The sequence below is a fragment of the Urtica dioica genome, chromosome 10 (assembly GCF_054948205.1).
Source record: "Urtica dioica subsp. dioica isolate 48M chromosome 10, U.dioica_male_clone48M_v1_H2, whole genome shotgun sequence".
Classification (NCBI taxonomy): Eukaryota; Viridiplantae; Streptophyta; class Magnoliopsida; order Rosales; family Urticaceae; genus Urtica; species Urtica dioica.
In genome coordinates, this window is record NC_142765.1 from 10,090,296 (window position 1) to 10,114,306 (window position 24,011).

General features: G+C 51.9%; 1 protein-coding gene across 1 annotated transcript; it reads right to left on the reverse strand.

Moving 5' to 3' along the window:
* Nucleotides 1–2,845: 2,845 nt before the first annotated feature.
* On the reverse strand, nt 2,846–15,712 carry LOC149383397 (uncharacterized). Its single transcript, XM_089627775.1, has 7 exons — nt 14,183–15,712; nt 13,514–13,762; nt 12,435–13,066; nt 6,239–7,009; nt 5,958–6,109; nt 5,803–5,900; nt 2,846–2,857 (listed from the first exon to the last, which is right to left on the reverse strand). Exons 1-7 carry the CDS (start codon nt 15,710–15,712, stop codon nt 2,846–2,848), a joined length of 3,444 nt encoding a protein of 1,147 aa, XP_089483901.1.
* Between the last annotated feature and the right edge of the window lie 8,299 nt (nt 15,713–24,011).

The following is a 24,011-nucleotide window of genomic DNA, read 5'->3' on the forward strand; positions in this document are numbered from 1 at the left end:
TCAGATCAAGACCACCTTTGTTACGAACCACAGACTCTACTGCTACAAGGTCATGCCTTTTGGCCTAAAAAATGCGGGAGCAACGTATCAAAGGTTGGTGAACCGAATGTTCGCCAATCAAATTGGCAAAACCATGGAGGTCTACGTGGACGATATGCTCGTCAAAAGCCTCAAGGCCCACGACCACGTTCGAGACCTAAGAGAGATGTTTGCGATCCTGCGACGCTACAAGATGAAGCTCAACCCCAACAAGTGTGCCTTTGGGGTCGAGTCCGGAAAATTCTTGGGCTACATGGTTAGCCGCCGCGGGATCGAGGCTAACCCTGAGAAGATTAGGGCGATCTTAGAGATGAGGTCGCCGCAGAAAGTGAAAGAAGTTCAGAGTCTAACAGGAAGGATTGCCGCCCTGATGCGATTCGTGTCCAAGGCCACCGATAAGTGCCAACCATTTTTCAAGGCATTGAAGAAGACCGACGGGTTCGTGTGGACGGAGGAGTGCGAGGAAGCATTCCGCGAAATGAAAGCCTATTTCGTTCCTCGCAAAGCCGAAGAATGGCGAAACCTTGTACATCTACCTCGCGGTTTCCAACAGGGCCGTGAGCGCGGTTCTCATATGCGAAGAAGACAAGGTGCAATGGCCGGTCTATTACGTTAGCAAGGCGCTCCTCGACGCCGAGACTCGATACCCAGAAATCGAGAGATTGTCCCTCGCCCTCGTCATGAGCGCGAGAAAACTCCGACCCTACTTTCAGGCGCACCCCATTGTGGTCCGCACGGGACATCCCATCGAGAAGGCCCTTCAAAAAGGGACCTCCTCTCGAATGGCCATATGGTCCCAAGAGTTGGGCGAGTACGGGGTCGAGTTCCAACCGAGAACCGCCATCAAGGGCCAAGCCCTCGCCGACTTCGTAGCCGAGTTCATAGGCGCGCCCTCAACTGACGAGGGGGACAAAGGTGATGAGGGCAGAAAAGACAAGGAGGACGACCACAACGAGTCGTCGAAGAAGAGGACCAACAACCCGATAGGGCCGGTCTGGGACTTGCACGTGGATGGCGCGTCAAACGCCCGGGGGGCTGGCGCCGGCGTTGTGCTCACAAATCCCGATAGGGAAAAACTGAGATACGCCCTGCGGTTCGAGTTCAAGGCTTCCAACAACGAGGCAGAGTACGAGGCTCTGATCGTTGGCTTGGAGCTAGCAAACAAGCTAGGTGTCCAAAACCTGCGCATCCACTGCGACTCGCAGTTGATTGTGAACCAGGTTAAGGGAGACTACGCCGCAAAAGAGCCAAACATGGTCGCGTACTTGTCCAAGACCCAAAAGAACCTAGAGGCCCTATCATGGTTCGAGATCGTCCAAGTTCCTCGAGAAGCGAACATCGACGCTGACGCCCTGGCTCGCCTTGCGTCTGGGATAGACGAGGAGGGCGAAGGTAGCGTCCCGATCGAAGTGTTGACCCGACCCTACGACTCGAGAGGCGACGTAGGGGTAGTTGACGAGACTCCACCTCCCTCATGGATGACTCCGCTCGTGGAATTCCTTAAGCGAGGAGTGGTCCCCGAAGACAAAGAAGAGGCCAAAAAGCTGAGAAGCTTGGCGCCGAAGTACACGATGTGGGAGGACAACTTGTTCAAGAGAGGCTACTCTATGCCCCTCCTCCGCTGCCTGACATACAACGAGGCGACGAAAGCGCTCCGCGAGGTGCATGAAGGGGTGTGCGGAAACCACGCCACCGGGCAATCTTTGGCATTAAAGCTACTGAGACTCGGATATTTTTGGCCAACCTTGAAAAAGGACTCCCACGAGTGGGCCAAAAAATGCGATAAGTGCCAAAGATTCGCCCACATCCCGCGTCAAGCACCGGCACCGTTGTGCCTGGTCGTTGTGCCGCGACCTTTCGCGAAGTGGGGAATCGATCTCATCGGTGAGCTGCCCACGGCCCCAAGGCAGTACAAGCATGCGATCGTGGCAATCGACTATTTCACGAAGTGGGTAGAGGCCGAACCACTGGCGAAGATCACCGAGGCAAAAACGACGAGCTTCATCTGGAAGAACATTGTCTGCCGCTTCGGGATCCCCGCGTCAATTGTGACCGACAACGGAAAACAATTCGACAACGCGCGCCTCCGAGAAATGTGCGAACAGTTGGGCATCAGCAAGACTTACTCCTCTCCCCGCCATCCACAGGCCAACAGTCAAGTCGAGGCGGTCAATAAGACGATCAAAGAAAACTTGAAGAAGAAGCTGGAAGAAAGAAAGGGGGCTTGGGCCGACGAGCTTCCCATGGTCTTGTGGGCATACCGAACCACCGCCCGAAATGCGACCGGCGAAACCCCTTTCGCTCTCGCGTTCGGCGTCGAGGCCGTGGTACCCGTCGAGACCAAGCTGACGACCTTGCGCATCGAGGAGTACGAAGAAGCCGCCAACGACGACGCACTCAGGCTCGAGCTAGACCTCATAGACGAGAAGAGGGCGGACGCACTCACCCGCCTTGCCGCGCAAAAGAGGAAGGTCGAGAAGTACTACAACTCCAAGATCAAGCTGCGAAAGTTCGCCGATGGAAGCCTCGTCCTCAGAAGGGTGTTCCAAAACACCAAGGTGCAAGGAGCGGGAGTTCTGGGTCCCACCTTGGAAGGCCCGTATCGTCTGCGCCGAGCCATTCACAACGGAACGTACGAGCTCGAGAACCTAGATGGACTCGTGTTCACGGACCCGTGGAACGCGGAGCACCTACGGCAATACTATCAGTAGAGGCGCCACATCCCTGACGTGCAATTATTTTCATTTTATTTTTGATTTTTGCAAAGACAATTTTAAATTTCAAGTATGGCCAACGGCCTGGGAATCTAATTTTCTACCTATTTCAACATTATAATCGAATTACATTTCGCTTCGAAACCTTTACCTTATTTTATAACAATTTCTCGTCTTCTCTACGAGTACCCGAGAAACGCGGGGGGCTAACGGAATGTTGGGTTTTTGACCTCGTCACTTCGTCTAGTCGAGCTCGTCACTTTGTCTAGCCGAGCTCGTCACTTCGCCTAGTCGAGCTCGCCGCGTCGTCTTGTCGAGCTCGTAACTTCGTCTGGTCGTGCTCGTCACTTCGTTTAGTCGAGCTCGTCACTTCGCCTAGTCGAGCTCGTCACTTCGCCTAGTCGAGCTCGCCACGTCGTCTGGTCGAGCTCGTCACTTCATTTAGTCGAGCTCGTCACTTCGCCTAGTCGAGCTCGTCACTTCGCCTAGTCGAGCTCGCCACGTAGTCTAGTCGAGCTCGTCACTTCGTCTGGTCGAGCTCGTCACTTCGTTTAGTCGAGCTCGTCACTTCGCCTAGTCGAGCTCGCCACGTCGTCTGGTCGAGCTCGTCACTTCGTCTGATCGAGCTCGTCACTTCGTTTAGTTGAGCTCGTCACATCGCCTAGTCGAGCTCGCCATGTCGTCTAGTCGAGCTCGTCACGTCGTCTGGTCGAGCTCGTCACTTCGTCTCGCCGAGCTCGTCACTTCGTCTGGTCGAGCTCGTCACTTCGTCTAGTCGATCTCGTCACTTCGCCTAGTCGAGCTCGTCACTTCGCCTAGTCGAGCTCGTCACTTCGTCTAGTCGAGCTCGTCACTTCGCCTAGTCGAGCTCGTCACTTCGCCTAGTCGAGCTCGCCACGTCGTCTGGTCGAGCTCGTCACTTCATTTAGTCGAGCTCGTCACTTCGCCTAGTCGAGCTCGCCACGTCGTCTAGTCGAGCTCGTCACTTCGTCTGGTCGAGCTCGTCACTTCGTTTAGTCGAGCTCGCCACTTCGCCTAGTCGAGCTCGCAACGTCGTCCAGTCGAGCTCGTCACTTCGTCTAGTCGAGCTCGCACAATGACACGTTTAACGCGTCGAAAGGTAGCAAAACATCAATAAGTCGGATCCGCGCACCGGACCTCCGACCCTCGCGGGACGCTCTCGCACAATTCCACGCCCCACACACCGATAGGCAACGGGGCGTCGGTGGATCACGTCCGCGCACCGGACCGTCGATCCCGGCAGTCAAAACCCAAAACGTGACACCCGTACCGACAAGTACCACGCTCACTGGGAACTGCAAGCTCGTCTCGATACGTACGCCGATAGGTAGCGTACTCGCCGGGAGATGAGCTCGACGGCCACCCAGCTCGCACACGCCGATAGGCAACGAGTCACGAATGGATGGCCGAGAGTCACACCCGCCGGGCGAATCTGGTCTGGCCAGCGTCCGCGGGAAGCTTCGCCGCCAAATGCGGCAGTAAGCCGTGCAAACCGGTTACACTAGGTATAATAAGTCGGGCTCATAAGACACGCGCCGATCACATTGCGCGAATCGATTACGCTAAGCATAGCAAGTCGAGAAAATAAGATGCACAACAAACGAAAAAGCTTTAACTAAAGCAAACAATGTTGTACGAACAACCCAACAAGAAAGGTGTGAGAGTGCGGCAAACTTCGAACGAAAGAAAAACATAACAAAATTCCGGAAGAAAACACGACGCAAGGGCTAAACAAGTGCGCAAAAAACCGAAGAAAACTTGGCTACTCTGAGCCGAAATCGATCTGCTCTTCGTCGTCCTCGGGGCGAGGGACGCCACACCCGCCAATGGCTTCTCCGTCAAGTTGACGATTCGTCGACTGGGCGGCTTCCGCGGGGGCTTGAGGGCGCAGGTCGTCCTCCGGTGGCTCATCATCCAGAGGAGGAAACATGACGTCGAAGAAGGAAAACGTGGACCCGCGAGACACGTTCTCCTTCGCGGTCGCATCTCGGACCCGTTTGGCTGCCTCGTAACGGGCCGCCTCCAGCGCGAGGTCCCAGTCATCCTCCAAGTCCGTCTTGGACTGCACGGCGTCGTCCTTCTCCTCAGCGAGGATCTGCACATCCGCCCGCAAAGTATCCCTCTCCCTCTCGGCCTTGACCCGGGAGATCTCGCTCGCTGACAGTCGAGCGTGGACGATGCTCAGCTCCTCGTCCCGGCTCGAGAGCGCAGCCTGGAGCTTCTTCGTCTCCCCTAAGAAGGTGTCGGCCGCCTGCTCCGCCTTCTCCCGAGACGCTTGCTCTGCCATACGAAGCGATTTCTCGGTCGCCGACTCCTCCTCAAGTGCTTGAAATTCTCGAGCGGTGCGGGCTCCCGCTAGAGTGGCAGCGTGGGCGGCCGCCGTGCTCTCCTTGTCCTTCTCCACGACCTGCATTGATACGAACCTCGGCCGACTAAGCTCCGAGACCCGGTACCCCCAATAGCACAGCGACGGATCGTCTACGTTTTAGGACGAAGGTGGATCGAATGAGGCCACGGATGGATGCGAATGGCCGTCTGATGAGTCGGGCTCGAACTCCTACACGCACTGCTTTGTAAGAGACTCGAATAGTTCTAAACGAACCAAAGAGAGAATGAAAATCCTCACAAAATAGTGTTTAACTCGAAATCAGAATTGTGTCTTCCATTCAGCCTAAAGGCTTAATTTATAGAGTTTACAAAGGTCAAATTCGCAGCTCCATGGGCCCCATAACCTAATAAGCCCATTTAGCCTTATTTAAGTACTAATAAGCATAAAACAAAGGACCAGCCCAATACAAACCATTATGGGCGTTTTAAATAACATGTCTTGGCCCAAATAACATAAACTGAAAATAGAAAAATAGGAATAGTCTGACTAATTCAATTCAGCCCAAATGACATTCTTCATTGTTGTTTCTTGGCTTCCTTGAATCCTCTCCTTTGCGAGCTTGTCCCCTTCTTCATCTTGGAGCTTGATGATCAGATTGTTAAGGTCCTCCTTGAATCTCCGCGCTCGAGCTCTTGTCACGGGTCCTTCCGGCACTTGGTATTTTGCTTGCGGCTCCTTTTGGGGCATGTCCTCATCATTCCCCTCGTCTTGAAAAGGATTTGCCCTCAAATCATGATCTGCATCAAAAGGAGATAAGTCAGTCACATTGAATGTAGCACTAACATTATACTCACCTGGAAGATCCAATTTGTAGGCATTATCGTTGATCCTGCGAATAACTTGGAATGGTCCATCGCCACGCGGCTGTAGTTTGGACTTGTGTTGCTCAGGAAAACGCTCCTTGCGCATATGTAACCAGACCCAATCACCTGGTTCGAAAATCACTCTCTTGCGGCCCTTGTTGGCTTGCTGCGCATACTGCTCCGTTCTTCGCTCAATGTTGAGTCGTGCCCTCTCGTGAAGCTGCTTAACAAGGTTTGCTTTCTGTTCACCATCTAAATTCACATGCTCAGACATAGGAATAGGAGATAAATCCAACGGCGTTAGTGGGTTAAAACCATAGACAATATCAAAGGGTGAGAACTTAGTAGATGAATGAATAGCGCGGTTATAAGCAAACTCAACATGTGGTAAACAATCTTCCCAAGTTTTGATATTCTTCTTAATTATTGCCCTCAACAAAGTCGACAAGGTCCTATTGACTACTTCGGTCTGACCATCAGTTTGGGGGTGACAAGTAGTCGAAAACAACAACCTAGTACCCAACTTAGCCCATAAGGTCTTCCAAAAGTAACTTAAGAACTTGGTATCCCTATCCGAGACAATCGTCCTAGGCATGCCATGCAACCTAACAATCTCTCGAAAGAACAGATCAGCAACATTAGAAGCATCATCGGTTTTGTGACATGGGATAAAATGTGCCATCTTTGAAAACCTATCAACCACTACAAAAACAGAATCACGACCCCGCTTAGTCCTAGGCAAGCCTAACACAAAATCCATAGATATATCTACCCAAGGTGAGCTAGGAATAGGCAAAGGTGTATACATACCGTGTGATTGAACTTTCGACTTAGCTTTCCTACATGTGATACAATTACCACAGATCCTCTCAACATCACGCTTCATGCGAGGCCAATAAAAGTGCTCTTGGATCACTCCTAGAGTTTTTGCTATCCCAAAATGTCCCATAAGGCCCCCACCATGAGCTTCCCTAACTAACAACTCCCGAAGAGAACAACTAGGCACACAAAGTCTACCAAGCCTGAACAAAAATCTATCATGCCTAATGTTGTCGCTGTTTTTCGGACAACTATTTAGGAGCCAAAGACGGTTAGACCCAAGGCCGGACCAAGTGGTCTCGTCTTGACTCGAGCGTGTCAGACCCGGTATCCCGAGTCGTCCCTTAACTGTGGATGTCCCTTGAGTTCGTCAGAGTACCTGAAAAGGAATTGAGAACATGTGAACTACAAAGGGGAAACAGGGGGGGTGCCCCTGTTTACCTCTCCGACGCTCAACATTAGTGTGATTGAGGTGGAGTATAGAGGTTTTAGGGGTGTTTAGAGGCCAAAGCTTGAGAGAAACGAGCGAGGTACGAGTTCGGCAGCGTTTCAGTACTCAAGAATGGATTACCTGGACCAAGGGGGGTGCCTTGGTATTTATAGGCAGCCAAGGGGTGGTTTGAAGACCCCTTGGCCGAGTGAGAATGCTTGGGTCGGCATTGGAGGAGGCTGGGTCGGCCAATGGCCGAGTGAACATGGTGGTGAGGTTCACTCGGCCATTGGCCGAGTGAAGGTCTTGGGCCGGCTGAGGTTTACTCGGCCATTGGCCGAGTGAACTGTTGGAAGGTTCACTCGGCCAATGGCCGAGTGAACTGCTGAGGCAGCTGGGAGGTTCACTCGGCCATTGGCCGAGTGAACTGCTGGAAGGTTCACTCGGCCAATGGCCGAGTGAACTGCCTTGGTGGCTGAGGGGTTCACTCGGCCATTGGCCGAGTGAACTGCTGGAAGGTTCACTCGGCCAATGGCCGAGTGAACTGCCTTGGTGGCTGAGGGGTTCACTCGGCCATTGGCCGAGTGAACTGTCCAATGGCCGAGTGAGCCATTTGACCCAGCCAATGGCCGGGTGAGCCATTGACTCGGCCCATGGCTGGGTCTTCACTTGGCCATTGGTTTGGGCCGGCTCCTGGTTGAGTCAGGGTTTCGCCGCCCAAGATCTCGTACCAGCCATGTGGGTCGAAGAGATGCCCTTGTTCCCGTTGGCCCTAGACGGGCCAACAACATTAGCCCCCCGAGTTTCCGGTCGAGCGTAGGTCGAGTGGAAACTCAAAATCTACGCTTTTATGCGGACGCGGGATGAATGCTCTCGGGTTTTCATCATGAGGAATGGCCTTCGCGCGTCGCGAGGGACGACTTTTTGTTTTGGGTTGATCGTGCGTGGCTCATTTTCTCGATCTACCAATGAGGGCGTGATCGGTTAGCACGGCTTTTTTGTATTGTGCGCGTCTTATTTTCTCGACCTGCCAACGAAGGCATAATCGATTTGCGCGTCTATGTTGTGTTGTGCGCGTCTTACTTTTCTCGATTTGCCAACGAAGGCATAATCGATTTGCACGTCTTTGTCATTTTGTGCGCGTCTTACTTTTCTCGACTTGCCAACGACGGCATAATCGATTTGCACGTCTTCGTCGTGTTGTGCGCGTCTTACTTTTCTCGACTTGCCAACGAAGGCATAATCGATTTGCACGTCTTTGTCGTTTTGTGCGCGTCTTACTTTTCTCGACTTGCCAACGAAGGCATAATCGATTTGCACGTCTTCGTTGTGATGTGCGCGTCTTACTTTTCTCGATTTGCCAACGAAGGCATAATCGATTTGCACGTCTTTGTCGTTTTGTGCGCGTCTTACTTTTCTCGACTTGCCAACGAAGGCATAATCGATTTGCGCGTCTTCTTTGTGTGGACGCAGACCTTGAACCCATTTGTAACTCGTTGCCTGTCGGCCGACGAGCTGGGCGGCGAGTGCGATGCCACATTTGTGTGGCGAGGTTTCCCGTGGACGCTGGCTTGACCAGATACGCCCTGGCGGACGCAAGCCTTGAACCCATTTGTAACTCGTTGCCTATCGGCCGACGAGCTGGGCGGCGAGCGCGATGCCACATTTGTGTGGCGAGGTTTCCCGTGGACGCTGGCTTGACCAGATACGCCCTGGCGGACGCAAGCCTTGAACCCATTTGTAACTCGTTGCCTTTCGGCCGACGAGCTGGGCGGCGAGCGCGATGCCACATTTGTGTGGCGAGGTTTCCCGTGGGCGCTGGCTTGACCAGATACGCCCTGGCGGACGCAAGCCTTGAACCCATTTGTAACTCGTTGCTTGTCGGCCGACGAGCTGGGCGGCGAGCGCGATGCCACATTTGTGTGGCGAGGTTTCCCGTGGACGCTGGCTTGACCAGATACGCCCTGGCGGACGCAAGCCTTGAACCCATTTGTAACTCGTTGCCTATCGGCCGACGAGCTGGGCGGCGAGCGCGATGCCACATTTGTGTGGCGAGGTTTCCCGTGGACGCTGGCTTGACCAGATACGCCCTGGCGGACGCAAGCCTTGAACCCATTTGTAACTCGTTGCCTTTCGGCCGACGAGCTGGGCGGCGAGCGCGATGCCACAAGACTCAACTCGAGGGCTCATGTAGAGCCTGCACGAGGAATAGTTAGTTGACTTGTGGACTTGGGACTCAACTCGAGGGCTCTTGTAGAGTCTGCACGAGGAGTTTCGTGAAGAGTTGTCGCGAGGAGTATCGGTCGACTCGCGGACTCGGAGCTCGACTCGAGGAATGAGTTCATCTCGAGGAGACATGCGAAGAGTTGGCACGAGGAGTTTTGTGAAGAGTCGGCGCGAGGAGTATCGGTCGACGTGCGGACTCGTAGCTCGACTCGAGGAACGAATTCATCTCGAGGAGACATGTGAAGAGTTAGCACGAGGAGTATTGGTCGACTCGTGGACTCGAACTCGACTCGAGGACTTACGTAGAGCTTGCACGAGGAGTTTTGTGAAGAGTCGGCGCGAGGAGTATCGGTCGACTCGCGGACTCGTAGCTCGACTCGAGGAATGAATTCATCTCGAGGAGACATGTGAAGAGTCTCTCTTATTTTTATTTTTTGAGTTGTTGTTGAATTGTTTTTTGATTGAGCGTTTTGATTGAGCGTTGGTCCCTGTTAGCCCCCCGAGTTTCTTGCGTTTGTGAGACAAAGGTTGAGAAACTCTCGCGTTAGAGGTATACAATAGCATTTTTTTCATGTGTGAAATAACTCTTTATTGCAATAAGGGGGTCATTACAGCTTGTCACGGCACTTGGGCTTCTTTGAAAAAAGGAAATTACACTTTTGAAATGAAAGTGACCACGAAGCCGATCGAGTTCGGGCGTGAATGTCGAAGTCGCGACCATCATGGCTTGCTAGTAGACGCAACGAATTCCCTGAGATTCCCAACTCGAATTAGGGAATCAATTCGCTTCTTGAGCTGCTTGCATTCGACCGTCGCGTGCCCGTGATCTTTGTGGTATTCGCAGAACCGACTTCGATCTCGCTTCGCGGGGTCCTTTGTGAGTGGGGCGGGGCTTCCCAGCTCATCGCGGCGTAAGCGCAGGATCCGGTCGGGCGTTGTGTTGAGTGGGACGAAGGATCGCTTCGGGGCTGGAGAAGGGTGGTCGTTAGGGACTTGACCTTTCCGGTGCCTTTTCCTTCGTGACTCGGGACCAACGGCCGGCATCACAAGCGTGGCCGCGCGCTCTTGATCGAGTGCTCGATCAATGTTGGGTGGTTGCTGCCGCAAGATGATCGTGGTCTCGCGTCGGGCGTTGAGCTTTTCTCTCAAGTCGAACTCGGGATCCTTTCTTTGAGAGTTGAGGCGGTCTCTCAAGTCTCTGGTGGCCGTCCCTATCACCCTTGGTAAGGGCGCATCACTCAGGCGACGCCTTTGGCGGAGGCCGAGACCATCGACGTCGTCACCTTCACAAGGGTTTTGGACGCGGATGGTGAGCTTGGAGCGTCCCTTTCGGGACCTCGAGGTCGAGCGTCCTCGGGCATTGTGAGAGCTTTGATGCCCTGACGTGGTCGCCCGAGGGTGTCCCCTCGAGGGCGCGTGTGCGTGCTCACCAGAAAGTTGACGTTTTGACGCGGCCGCCCGAGGGTGTCCCCTTGGAGGCGTGCGCGCGTGTCCACTTTCGTGAATAGCGTGGTCGAGGTTGGTCTCATGGTTGATGTCATCGACATTGTTGGAGTCGAGGAGGTCGGTGATGAGCGCGCCGGTGACGCCGGGGCGGTCTAGGAGTTCGGCGAGCCTTCGAGCCGTGTCCTCTCGGACTGCGGCCTCGGGGTCATTCGCTGGGTCTCGGGGCTGGCTCTCATTATCATGAGGTTGCCCTTCGAGACGGTGCGCGGAGCTTTGGAGGTCGCGCCTCGAGCCAGTCGCTCGGGCGCCCACGGAGGTGGCGGGGCTACGACTCATCTCTCGAGAGTCGTAGAAGTGAGAAGAAGATTGGTAGAGGGGATGTGTTGCCAAGGTCGAGAGATCCCCTCCTTCTAGCGCCAAAATGTTGTCGCTGTTTTTCGGACAACTATTTAGGAGCCAAAGACGGTTAGACCCAAGGCCGGACCAAGTGGTCTCGTCTTGACTCGAGCGTGTCAGACCCGGTATCCCGAGTCGTCCCTTAACTGTGGATGTCCCTTGAGTTCGTTAGAGTACCTGAAAAGGAATTGAGAACATGTGAACTACAAAGGGGAAACAGGGGGGGTGCCCCTGTTTACCTCTCCGACGCTCAACATTAGTGTGATTGAGGTGGAGTATAGAGGTTTTAGGGGTGTTTAGAGGCCAAAGCTTGAGAGAAACGAGCGAGGTACGAGTTCGGCAGCGTTTCAGTACTCAAGAATGGATTACCTGGACCAAGGGGGGTGCCTTGGTATTTATAGGCAGCCAAGGGGTGGTTTGAAGACCCCTTGGCCGAGTGAGAATGCTTGGGTCGGCATTGGAGGAGGCTGGGTCGGCCAATGGCCGAGTGAACATGGTGGTGAGGTTCACTCGGCCATTGGCCGAGTGAAGGTCTTGGGCCGGCTGAGGTTTACTCGGCCATTGGCCGAGTGAACTGTTGGAAGGTTCACTCGGCCAATGGCCGAGTGAACTGCTGAGGCAGCTGGGAGGTTCACTCGGCCATTGGCCGAGTGAACTGCTGGAAGGTTCACTCGGCCAATGGCCGAGTGAACTGCCTTGGTGGCTGAGGGGTTCACTCGGCCATTGGCCGAGTGAACTGCTGGAAGGTTCACTCGGCCAATGGCCGAGTGAACTGCCTTGGTGGCTGAGGGGTTCACTCGGCCATTGGCCGAGTGAACTGTCCAATGGCCGAGTGAGCCATTTGACCCAGCCAATGGCCGGGTGAGCCATTGACTCGGCCCATGGCTGGGTCTTCACTTGGCCATTGGTTTGGGCCGGCTCCTGGTTGAGTCAGGGTTTCGCCGCCCAAGATCTCGTACCAGCCATGTGGGTCGAAGAGATGCCCTTGTTCCCGTTGGCCCTAGACGGGCCAACAACACCTAAAGTAATCTCCCGACGCCACCTTCTCACACTTCGTAAATATCTCACTAAACTCTTGGTCTTCTGGATACAACTCTTTGATATGTTCAAAACCAAGCAGTTTAGCATCTAAAGTGGAAAGTAAGACATACCTTCGAGAAAGGGCATCGGCTACCACATTCTCCTTACCTTGTTTGTACTTGATGACATATGGAAACGGCTCGATGAACTCCATCCATTGCGCATGCCGTTTGTTGAGCTTTTGTTGTCCCTTCAAGTACTTCAGTGACTCATGGTCGGTGTGGACCACGAACTCTCTTGGCAAAAGGTAGTGCTGCCAAGTCTCTAAAGCTCGAATCAATGCGTACATCTCCTTGTCGTAAGTGGGGTAATTAAGGGTGGCCCCACTCAATTTTTCGCTAAAATACGCAATCGGCCGTCGATCTTGCATGAGAACTGCTCCGATTCCCACGCCGGACGCATCACACTCAACCTCGAATGGTTTATCGAAGTTAGGTAATGCGAGACAAGGAGGGTTGACTAATTTCCCTTTGATTTCGGTGAACGCCTCCTCTTGTGCTTGCCCCCATGCGAACGCCACATTTTTCTTCATCACCTCCGTGAGCGGGGCAGCGATCGTGCTAAAATCTCTGACAAAGCGCCTATAAAAGCTCGCTAAGCCATGAAAACTTCGTACTTGTGCTGCATTTGTCGGCGTCGGCCACTCCTGAAGAGCTTTCACCTTTTCCTCATCTACCTGCACTCCTTTTGAACTTACAACAAAACCCAAGAAAACAACGTGATCGGTGCAAAAGGTGCACTTGTCAAGGTTAGCAAATAACTGTTCACGTTTGAGTACAATAAAAACCTCACGCAAGTGTAAGACATGATCATCCAGGGTCTTGCTATAAATCAAAATATCATCAAAGTATACCACCACAAATTTACCAATGAACGAACGCAAAACATGATTCATAAGTCGCATAAATGTGCTAGGTGCATTAGTCAAACCAAAAGGCATCACTAACCATTCATACAACCCAAGTTTAGTTTTAAAAGCGGTTTTCCATTCATCCCCCTCTTTCATTCTAATTTGGTGGTACCCACTCTTTAAGTCAATCTTAGAGAAAACACACGCACCATGTAATTCGTCTAGCATATCATCCAATCTAGGAATGGGAAATCGATACCTGACCGTGATGTTGTTGATGGCTCGGCAATCCACGCACATCCTCTGGGACCCATCCTTCTTTGGAACCAATAGAACTGGTACGATGCAAGGGCTCATGCTCTCTCTAATGTACCCCTTTGACAAAAGTTCCTCGACTTGCCGTTGCAACTCCTTCGTTTCCTCAGGGTTGGTTCGGTAGGCCGGTCTGTTTGGAAGCGAGGCTCCGGGTACAAGGTCAATCTGGTGCTCAATCCCCCGAATCGGTGGTAGTCCTGTTGGCATATCTCGAACAACAACGTCCTTGAACTCCTGCAAAAGAGAAACAATGGCAGTAGGTAGAACCTCGCCATGTTGGTTAGTGAATAAGGCAGCCTCCTTGTACACAAGTAAAATCATCGGCTGTTTGGCAAAGAAGGCTTTCCTCACATCACTCTTGCCTGCAAAGAAGTTGTTTTGTTTTCTCTCACCGATTTTGTTTTTCATGACCCCATCTTTTTTTTCACTCCCCACTTCCCTCTCGGGTTTTCTCTCTGGGACTCTCTCTTTTTTTCTCTCTGTTTTTACCTCATCTCTTGGTTCTTTTCCCTTCTCTAGGGTCCTAAACCTTTCCCTCTCTTGTTGCATCCTCAGTTGATCTTCATGAACTTGCTTTGGAGTAAGGGGTGCGAGGGTGATGGTACGATTCTTGTGCCTGAGGGAGTACTTGTTGGTGTAGCCGTCATGAGTCACCCTCCGGTCGAATTGCCACGGCCGCCCCAAAAGTATATGCCCCGCGTCCATTGGTGCCATGTCACAGAGCACCGAGTCCTCATAGCTGCCAATCCGGAAACTGATAAGGACTTGTTTGTAGACACGTACCTCTTCACCATCATTAAACCACTGAAGCTTGTAAGGACGAGGGTGGTTTGTCGTGGAAAGTCCAAGCTTCTTCACTACAGCAACGCTGGCTATGTTCGTACAACTCCCTCCATCGACGATAACACTGAACACCTTCTCACCAATATGGCACCTGGTGTGAAAGATGTTTTCACGCTGCTCCTCATCATCTCGTACAAGCTGCGCGTTCATAGTTCGTGGAGAGACCAACACGAGCTCTGCTGGTGCCTCAATTTCCTCGTCTGACTCTTCTCCAGTACCCTCTTGGTCTTCCTCTTCATCGTCGGTAATCATCTCTCCGGTCGGAAGAATCGTCATGCTCCTCTTATTCGGGCATTGATTCGCAAAGTGACCTACTCCCTGGCACTTGAAGCACTTGATATCACGATTTCGCTGAAATGACGTCTCCGGTTTCTTTTGAGCACTGGGACCAGGATTAGATGTGGTTGGGGCCGTGGAAGTGCTTGGCTTGGCTACGTCCCCTCGTGGTTTGAAACTGCTCTTCTCGTCTCGGTTGAAGGTCTTCTTCCATGCAGGTTGTTCTGAGAATCGGTTTCCCCGCATGCTACCCCTCGTCTTGAGCTGCTTCTCAATCTTGACGGCCAAGTGAACCAAATCCTCCATCTCGACATAATGCTGCAACTCCACCTTGTCCGCTATGTAAGGGTTCAGCCCGTTGATAAATCTGGCCATGGTAGACTCGCGATCTTCCTCGATGTTTGCTCGGATCATGGCAACCTCCATTTCCCGGTAGTACTCCTCAACACTGCGAGTGCCTTGCCGTAGGCGCTGAAGCTTCTGGTAGAGCTCTCGGTAATAGTGGCGAGGTACGAATCTCTTCCTCATGATGGCCTTCATCTCATCCCAAGTCTCTATGGGCTCTTCTCCATCCCGTTGCCTACTCGTCACCAGCTGATCCCACCAAACAATAGCATAATCAGTGAATTCAGCGGCAGCAAGTATTACCTTCTTGCGTTCGGTGTAGTTGTAGCAATTGAACACAAACTGGGCTTTGGTCTCCCATTCAAAGTAGGCGTCCGGGTCACTTTTCCCTTGGAATGTTGGAATCTTCTGCTTGATGCCACCAATTCCTCCGTCTTCTCTGTCCCTTCCTCCATGTCTTCTTTCGAACATTCTCTCGTTTCGTCCTCCTCTCCTATAATCCTCCTCTTCAAAATCATTCTCCATCTCATCTTCTGTCTCCTCCCTAGGCTGTCTTCGTCTTCCTCTGTTGGGAGCTTGTTGGCCTTCCTCCACTCTCTCAACACGTTCTCGTAGTGGCTCCAACTCTTCCCTCATCATCCTCCGCATTTCTCCTATCATTGCTTGCATCATCAGCCTCCGGTCTGGAATTCCCTCATCTGCGTCGCCGTTGTTAGACATGGTTGCTGCAAGATGTTGTTAGTAACAAAAGAAAAACCTCACCAAACTCTCCCTCACGTGTTTACACTCAAATAATATCACTCAGCGCTCGTGTTTGATAATGGCGATAGTTATACTCTCTCTGCCTTTTACCACTCACTCAAACTCTCTATAGGCTCGTACCGAACTACTCAGAGACCAGGAAGGTGATGAAAGGAATTCGAAAACGATACACCAAAACGACACAAACGACACCCAAACGACACGAACAATAAAACGACACCACGGAATGTTATGACCAGGTCTTATATAAGTCTCAAAAAAAACAATTCTCCCAAGGTACGACAATCAGCCCAAAATGACAAATGGCGACAAAATTTTTTTTCGATAGGATGTAGGATACCTAAAAACGCTCCAAAACACACAAGGAAACTACCAGCAAAATAAAATTTCTTGAGCTCAAAAATACTCAGAATTAATTGCTAATCAGAATAAATTTTTTTTTCCTCTTTCTTTTTCTTTTTTTTTGATATCCGGGAGATAATTGCTAATCAGAATTAAATGTGAATGATAAAACAAGATAAAATAAAAGCGGTAAGGGATAAGGAAAGGATTCTGGAAATAATGGGAATAAAAGCTAGGAAATAAAGATACTCCCGAATTTAAGTGCAAAAAAATCGGGAAACTGAATAAAATTGATTTCCTAAAAAAAAAACAGGCTGCGTTAATTAGAATTGATCTCCACCGAATAAGAATTGAACTCCACGGATTCTCTTTTCTTTTTTTTTTTTTTTTTTTTTTTTGTTCGGATCTTTTCTTTTTATTTTTTTTTTTTTTTGATGCTCAAGAACACAGACCTAGCACGAAAAGAACACAGACCTAACACGAAGAAAACAAACACAGACTCAACACAACAAATACGTACGTACGGGATGAACACAACACAAACGGAGAAAAGAAAACCAGGAAAACGAAACAAAGGATAAGCAGACCTAAAAGTAGAGACTAGCTCTGATACCACTTGATACGAACCTCGGCCGACTAAGCTCCGAGACCCGATACCCCCAATAGCACAGCGACGGATCGTCTACGTTTTAGGACGAAGGTGGATCGAATGACGCCACGGACGGATGCGAATGGCCGTCTGATGAGTCGGGCTCGAACTCCTACACGCACCGCTTTGTAAGAGACTCGAATAGTTCTAAACGAACCAAAGAGAGAATGAAAATCCTCACAAAATAGTGTTTAACTCGAAATCAGAATTGTGTCTTCCATTCAGCCTAAAGGCTTAATTTATAGAGTTTACAAAGGTCAAATTCGCAGCTCCATGGGCCCCATAACCTAATAAGCCCATTTAGCCTTATTTAAGTACTAATAAGCATAAAACAAAGGACCAGCCCAATACAAACCATTATGGGCGTTTTAAATAACATGTCTTGGCCCAAATAACATAAACTGAAAATAGAAAAATAGGAATAGTCTGACTAATTCAATTCAGCCCAAATGACATTCTTCATTGTTGTTTCTTGGCTTCCTTGAATCCTCTCCTTTGCGAGCTTGTCCCCTTATTCATCTTGGAGCTTGATGATCAGATTGTTAAGGTCCTCCTTGAATCTCCTCGCTCGAGCTCTTGTCACGGGTCCTTCCGGCACTTGGTATTTTGCTTGCGGCTCCTTTTGGGGCATGTCCTCATCATGCATGCGCCGCAGCAGGTCCCGGAGAATGCGGTCGCTTCGCTCTTGACGTGCAAGCATCTGCTGAGACAAGTGATATACGTATAATCGAAATAAGCATAATGGTTACGCGTGAGACAAGCAAGCGAATCGTACCTTTCGGGCATTTCCGATCCCGTTTTGGAAATGCTCCAGATCGCTTGTCGTCGGAAAACCTTTGAAGTCCCGCAGAGAGGTCTCTAGGATCCCTCGGGAGCACTGATCCCTCAGCTCCGCCGCCTCCGCCAGGAGCATCGAATCCATGTTGTCCGGCACCGTTGACGTGTGGGCGCGCTTGTTGCCGGAGGGTGATCCGAAGGAAGCCGACGACGACGGTCGCTTGTTAGAAGAGATCGCCTCGTTCCTCGCTCGCGGTGGCGACCCTCGTTGGCGAACCTCGGCTCGGGGGCGAGCCGTGGTCGTAGCTTCAACGATAGATGCCACCCTCGGCACGTGTGTGCGCGGCCGGTGTCGTCTTGTCATGGTATCTGAAAAAGAGAAAGAAACGACAATAAGTTAGAACACACACAGTCAGCATAATACAACGAAAAGTGCGATAACGCGAAAGCGTGTGAACGGCTAGTACCCCCCGCGTCGGGGGGAGGGGCGGTGGAACCCCCCGCCTCTGATACAGGGTCAACCATAACCTCCGCACCAAGACCAGGACACGGAAGAGCGGCGTCGTCAGGAACGAACCAACCGGTCCTCGCCATTAGGTCCGGAGACTCAAACAATGACCCCTGCCGCCTCGAATCCGGGATGGCTTTGATCACGGCTACGAGTTTGGAATCTTCTGCGTCCCCAACGGAGGGAAAGTCGACCGCGGATCCAAACTTTAAGGGCGCCGCCCCGAAGGCCGACTCGGAAAGCCACACCCAAGGGTACCGATGCTTCGATGCAACCTTGGTGACGACGGAGATGCGCTTCCGAGTGAACGCCGAATAGAAGCCCGGTTTCCCCGGGACCCCACGAACAAGCATGAGGTCTTGAATATCATCTGCGGTGACCGCCCTTTTCTTTGCTCGATAAAGCATCATATGGCACACGGCAGCTACCCGGTAGAAGGTTGGAGACATTTGTGACGCGTGCACCCTCAACCGAATCAATAGCTCTTGGATCACCGGCTGGAAGGGTAACCGTAGCCCTCCACGAAGACTCGCCTCGTGAATTGCAGCGTGTCCTTTCCGGGGACGAGTCGGGAGATCGCCGGGTAGCGGTCGCAGGATCGACACAGAATCCGGGATGCCGTATCGCCTCCTCAAGCTCGCAAAACTAGCAATCGAGAGCGAACTCGGAATGTCAACACCCGAGCAATCGAGGCCGTCACATATAGCCGATTCTCCGGTCGGGAAGGACAGGGCTCGTGCTTCCTCCCGCGTGGGTTAAAGAAAACATCGTCGCAGGTGTGGCGCGGCGATTCGACGATTCGCTCGAGCGCTCGACGCCGGAGGCGATTCTCGGCTCGGCGCGTCCCTCGTGGCGATCGCCCGAGCCGGCCAACCGGTCCATAGCACGTGTGCCCGACCCGGCGGGCCTTGTCTCCCCCGTGGTCGGCCCAGTAACGGGCCCGTCACCGGCGCTTGACCCTAAACACGGCGGGCAACCCTCGGCAAGGGTCGTCTCGTCCGGGCCCCCACGATGGGCGCCCAAGGCTATTGGGCCGGCCCCACCAGCTTCCGGACCAGATAGGAGGCCCTCTCGCACGTCCAAGCCTCCAGGCCGGGCACCCAAGGCAGTTGGGCCGGCCTCACCAGTGCCCGGCCCAAGCAGGAAGCCTCCCCGCGCGCCCAAGTCGTCCGGGCCCCTCGGGCTCTCGCCCGGCCCAGCGATGCGCGCACCTGGCCCGGCAGCACAGCCCGGCCCGCCAGGTGGGCTCCCCTCACGCAGCCCTAGCCCACCGGCTCCTAGGGCTAGGGCGACCAGCGCCTCGGCCGACGCCCCCCGGCCGGCGCTGTCCGGCCGGCTTTCCTCATCACCGCCGCCGACGCTCTCGCCAGCGGCGCCGCCCGTCTCCAGCGGCCCCCCACCGGTGCGCCTCTCCTCGGGAAAGGCCGGGCCCAAACTGCCCGGGCCTCCTTCGCTGTCGCTCGCCGGCGAAACAGGCCCGGCGTCACCGCCCAGGGCCGACGCGACACTCCCAGCGCTCAACTCGACCGGCGCGACTCCTCCCGGGGCGGGCGCTCCACCAGCGCTGCTTGGGTCTTCCCCGGCGACGCCCCCAGCGCAGACAACGCCGACGAGGGCCGACGCCCCCTCGCCCGGGCCCGCCTCGTCCGACGCACCTCCTCCCGGGCCGCGTGAATCCCTGACGCCGCATGAGTCTCCTCCGGCGACGCCTCCGGTGCAAACAAGGCCGACAGAGGTCGGCGCACCTTCACCAGGGTTCACCTCGCTGAGCGCGCCTCCACCCAGGCTGCGCGCGTCCCCTGCGCCGTTTGGATATTCCCCGGCGACGCTTCCGGCCCAGACAGCGCCAACGGAAGCCGGCGCACCTCTGCCTAGGCCCGCCTCGCCGGGCGCGCCCCTACACTGGTCAGCCCAGCTCTCCCCGGCGCCTGACGCTCCTTGGCCGGCATCCCCCTGACGGCAGGGGCCATCCCTGGTGCGCGTGCCCCCCTCCTCGTCGGCCAGCCATGCTTCGATCGAGTGAAAATCGTCTCCGGCCATCTCAACCACTCTGTTGCTCGAAGAGAATGAAGGCATTATGTCGTGAGCAACCAAAGGGGACGAGAATTGCACCCAAAAGTCGTCTAGATTTGCATCTTGGTTACCGAGCAAATTGGAAAGATCGTCCTCGATGGACCCACACCCCGAGAGGTGGTTGGTAGGGTCCATTGGCGCGTGCAACGAGACAGGGGAAAAAGTGACCGGAGAAAAGAAAAAAAAATAATAATTAAAGGGGTCGAGCCAAACCTTTTCACGACGGGCTGCTCCGGTGGGCCAACGACGGCGAGAATCTTGAGTTCATCGCACGAGACTCACTCGGCCATAAACTCGGGGGGCTAATGTTATCGGCCCGACCCCGATCGCGGCCGATCAAAGGCGAATCGACGAAAAACGCGCTAGGGCCAGCCTCGGCCAATGGCCGGCCCAAACAGCCTCGGCCATTGGCCGGCCCAAGGGCCAGCCTCGGCCAACGGCCGAGTCAAGCTACCCTCGGCCATTGGCCGGCCCTAGAGTCAGCCTCGGCCAATGGCCGGCTCAAATAGCCTCGGCCATTGGCCGGCCCTAGAGCCAGCCTCGGCCAATGGCCGGCTCAAATAGCCTCGGCCATTGGCCGGCCCTAGAGCCAGCCTCGGCTAATGGCCGGCTCAAATAGCCTCGGCCATTGGCCGGCCCTAGGGCCAGCCTTGGCCAATGGCCGGCTCAAATAGCCTCGGCCAGTGGCCGGCCCAAGGGTCAGCCTCGGCCAATGGCCGAGCCAAGGCTATCCTCGGCCAAGGGGTTTTCCAAAATTCCCCTTCGTCGCCTATAAGTACCGGGATCCCTCCCCTGGTCCAGGTAATCGATTCTTGAGTACTGAAACGCCGTCGAACTCGTACCTCGCTCGTTTCTCTCAAGTCTCGGCCCCTAAACACTTAAGCCCTCTACAAAGCACCTCAATCCTACTAATGTTGAGCGTCGGAGAGGTAAACAGAGGAAACCCCTCTGTTTCCCCTTTGTAGTTCACATATTCTCTATTGCTTTTCAGGTACCGAGACGAGGTGAACTTCTACCACAGCTGAGGGACGACTTGAGATATCAAGTCCGACACGCTCGAGTCAAGATGAGACCACTTGGTCCGGCCTCGGGTCTAACCGCCTTTGACTCCTAAATCGTTGTCCGAAAAAACTGCGACAACAGTCATTACTATACTTATCGTGGTTGCATGTGTGTCATCTACTGCGGCAAGAGCGGGGCGACCGTATTCTCCGAGACCTGCTGCGGCGGATGCAAAACATGAATTTGGACATGGAAAATGTTTCGGTCAAACATGTCATTGCTCTGGCAGGGGTCCGGTCTACTCACGAGTTTCAAGCGCTCGAGGAGGAGTCGAAGCGGGCCCGCGAGGAGGTGTCTCGTTTAAGCACAGAGTTGGCTTCCGAGAGGTCGTTGCGAGTGGCCGAGCAGGCATCTCGGGAGAAGGCGAAGCAGTCGGCCGACACCTTCTTAGGGGAGACAAAGAAACTTAAGGCGCTACTCTCAGGCCGGGACAAAGAGTTAAAGATTGTTCATACTCGACTATCGGCGAGCGAGATTTTTCGTATCAAGGCGGAGAGAGAGTGCGACTTGCTAATTGTTGAGATGGAAGCCATCATCGAGGATAAGGATGATACCGTGCAGGCCAAGGCGGACATAGAGGATGATTGGGACATCGCTCTGGAAGAGGCTTGTTATGCGGTTGCGGTCCGTGTTCGTGACGCGACCACGAAGTAGAATGCATCTCGCGGGACTACCTTTTCCTTCTTCGACGCATGTTCCCTTCAATGGATAACGTGCCACAGATGGATAGTACTCGCGTCCAAGTACCTGTGTGATGCGGGCCGAATTCTGCGTCCAAATCTGTCGGTCCAACTTTAGAGGGCCGTATCTTTTGACTCGGTTATCGGATTTACGCGTACAGCATATCAAATCGAAGAGAAAGACGAGATATTTAATACGCCGTGCACAGTTTGTTAAAAATCGAATCCCAGACCCAGTTTATTCTGCTTCGAAATATCTCAGTCCATTTAATGTTTTAGCAATTTAATTGTGTGACTTTTAAGTTTGTTTGTCCTTTGGTTTTCTTGTCTTTTGGTATACTTGTAACCATCATTTGAAGTTGTATTTATAGGCAACTCAATCTGAATGAAGATTGTGAATCAATATTTCTGAAAACACTTTTGTGAGAAAATACTCTCTAATTTCTTAGGTTCTAAATCATTGAACTTATCAAGGCAAATAACTTTGTGGCGTTCTTCGAGTTCTAGACTTATCAATAGTTTCATTCCATAAACTATTGTGGTGTCTTTCATTCCCCCCTCAATCTTATCAATAGTTCAAATTATAAACTATTGTGGCGATTATCACTCCACCCAAAACACCAAACCGACCCTTCCTTTTAACCTATCCAAAAACCACCAAAAATTCCCTACAACAACAATACCGCAAACCTTCATCCAAATTGAAGCAAAGACTTATTGAGGCAACCCACGTAATTTCGCAACGATTTGAGCTTCGTTCATCGCAAAGGCATCAATGTTCACATCATTTGGTATCAGAGCCGAAGACGATCGTGAATCATGCAACTTTTTGCTGGATTTATTGAAGATGACTTTATGTCACACGTGTTCAAGATTGACGACGAAGAAGATGAATAATATTTGTTCGAGGCAATCGATGATCCGATCTACGATGAAAGCGATGATGAAGAAGAAATCATTGGTGAGCATTTGAGCAGCCAAATTTTTAATGAAATAGAGAAAGAAGAAGAAGTGAAGATATCATTCATATCAACGATCAATCAAGCTTATGGAGTTCACGAAGACTTTGTTAATATGTCCAGTTTATTTGAGGTGGAGCTTCGATCTTTGGAGTTCATCATGAAAATAATTCTCCTTTCACAACACCTGAAGGTGCATCGAATTCGAGGACGAATTCTTTCCAACCCGGAGCGAATGATGTGGGCCGAATTCCTCCAGAAAGTTTTACTCCAGAAAGTTATTCTCTCCAGAAAGTTTTCCTCCAGAAAGTTATTCTCTCCAGAAAGTTTTGTCCCTCCAGAAAACTTCTCTCTCCAGAAAACTTTTTATTTTAATTTTTTTTTTGTGTGTTTTAATTTATCTCTTTTCCTTTCCTCCAAAATACTTTCTTCCATATTATATATCCTAGAATACTTCTTCTCCACAATCTTTTAGCATATACCATTCCAGTTCTTAGCAAAAAAAAACAAAAAAACAAAAAAACAAATAAAAAAGCAAAAAAAAAAAAGGCACGAGAGAACACATTCTTACCCTGGAATTCACACAGCCACTTTGTTTTTTTTACCTTGTTCGGTTCTTTGTTTAGAGCTTAAGTTTTCAAGAGAGTATGCGAGTGGAAAAAGGCACGAGAGAACACATTCTTAAAAAGCCAAATACGAGTGATAAACACGAGTGATTCCATTGTTTGAGTGAAACACGTAAGGGAGTGTTTTGTGAGGTCCTTTAACACTACATATTATATATATATATATATATATTCTGTTTTGCACAGATTCATGGCGAATTACCGTGACCGCGATAGTCCTTCCTCTTCTCAACCACTTTTGATGATGGAAGACATTGTTCAAGCAATGCAACGCATGCTCGATCCCATCCATAGAAGACTTGACGAAATAGAACAACAACACCAATCACCCGAGCTTGAGAATCCCTTCCACGACCAACCACATGAATGTTGTCAATGGTGCCCACAAGAAGAGTTGTGGTATTTATTTTGTACATTTGATGTAATAAAGTCTCATGAAGACTCTTGCTTGTAATTGCCTATTCATTTAATAATAAAGTTGAAACGTTCATTCATCCTTTCTTTGTTTGAAGCTTTATGATAAAACCTTAGTCTTTTAGTCCATAAACAAACTTAACAACTTACGAAGAGACAAATGTAGA

Coding starts and splice junctions, on each gene's coding strand:
- LOC149383397 (XM_089627775.1), bottom strand. CDS start 15,712: ATGTCTAACAACGGCGACGCAGATGAGGGAATTCCAGACCGGAGGCTG. Junction 13,067..13,513: donor AGAAGGATGGGTCCCAGAGG/ATGTGCGTGGAT, acceptor GTTTTCTTGGGT/TTTGTTGTAAGTTCAAAAGG. Junction 6,110..6,238: donor GATTTATCTCCTATTCCTAT/GTCTGAGCATGT, acceptor GGGCCGCAAGAG/AGTGATTTTCGAACCAGGTG.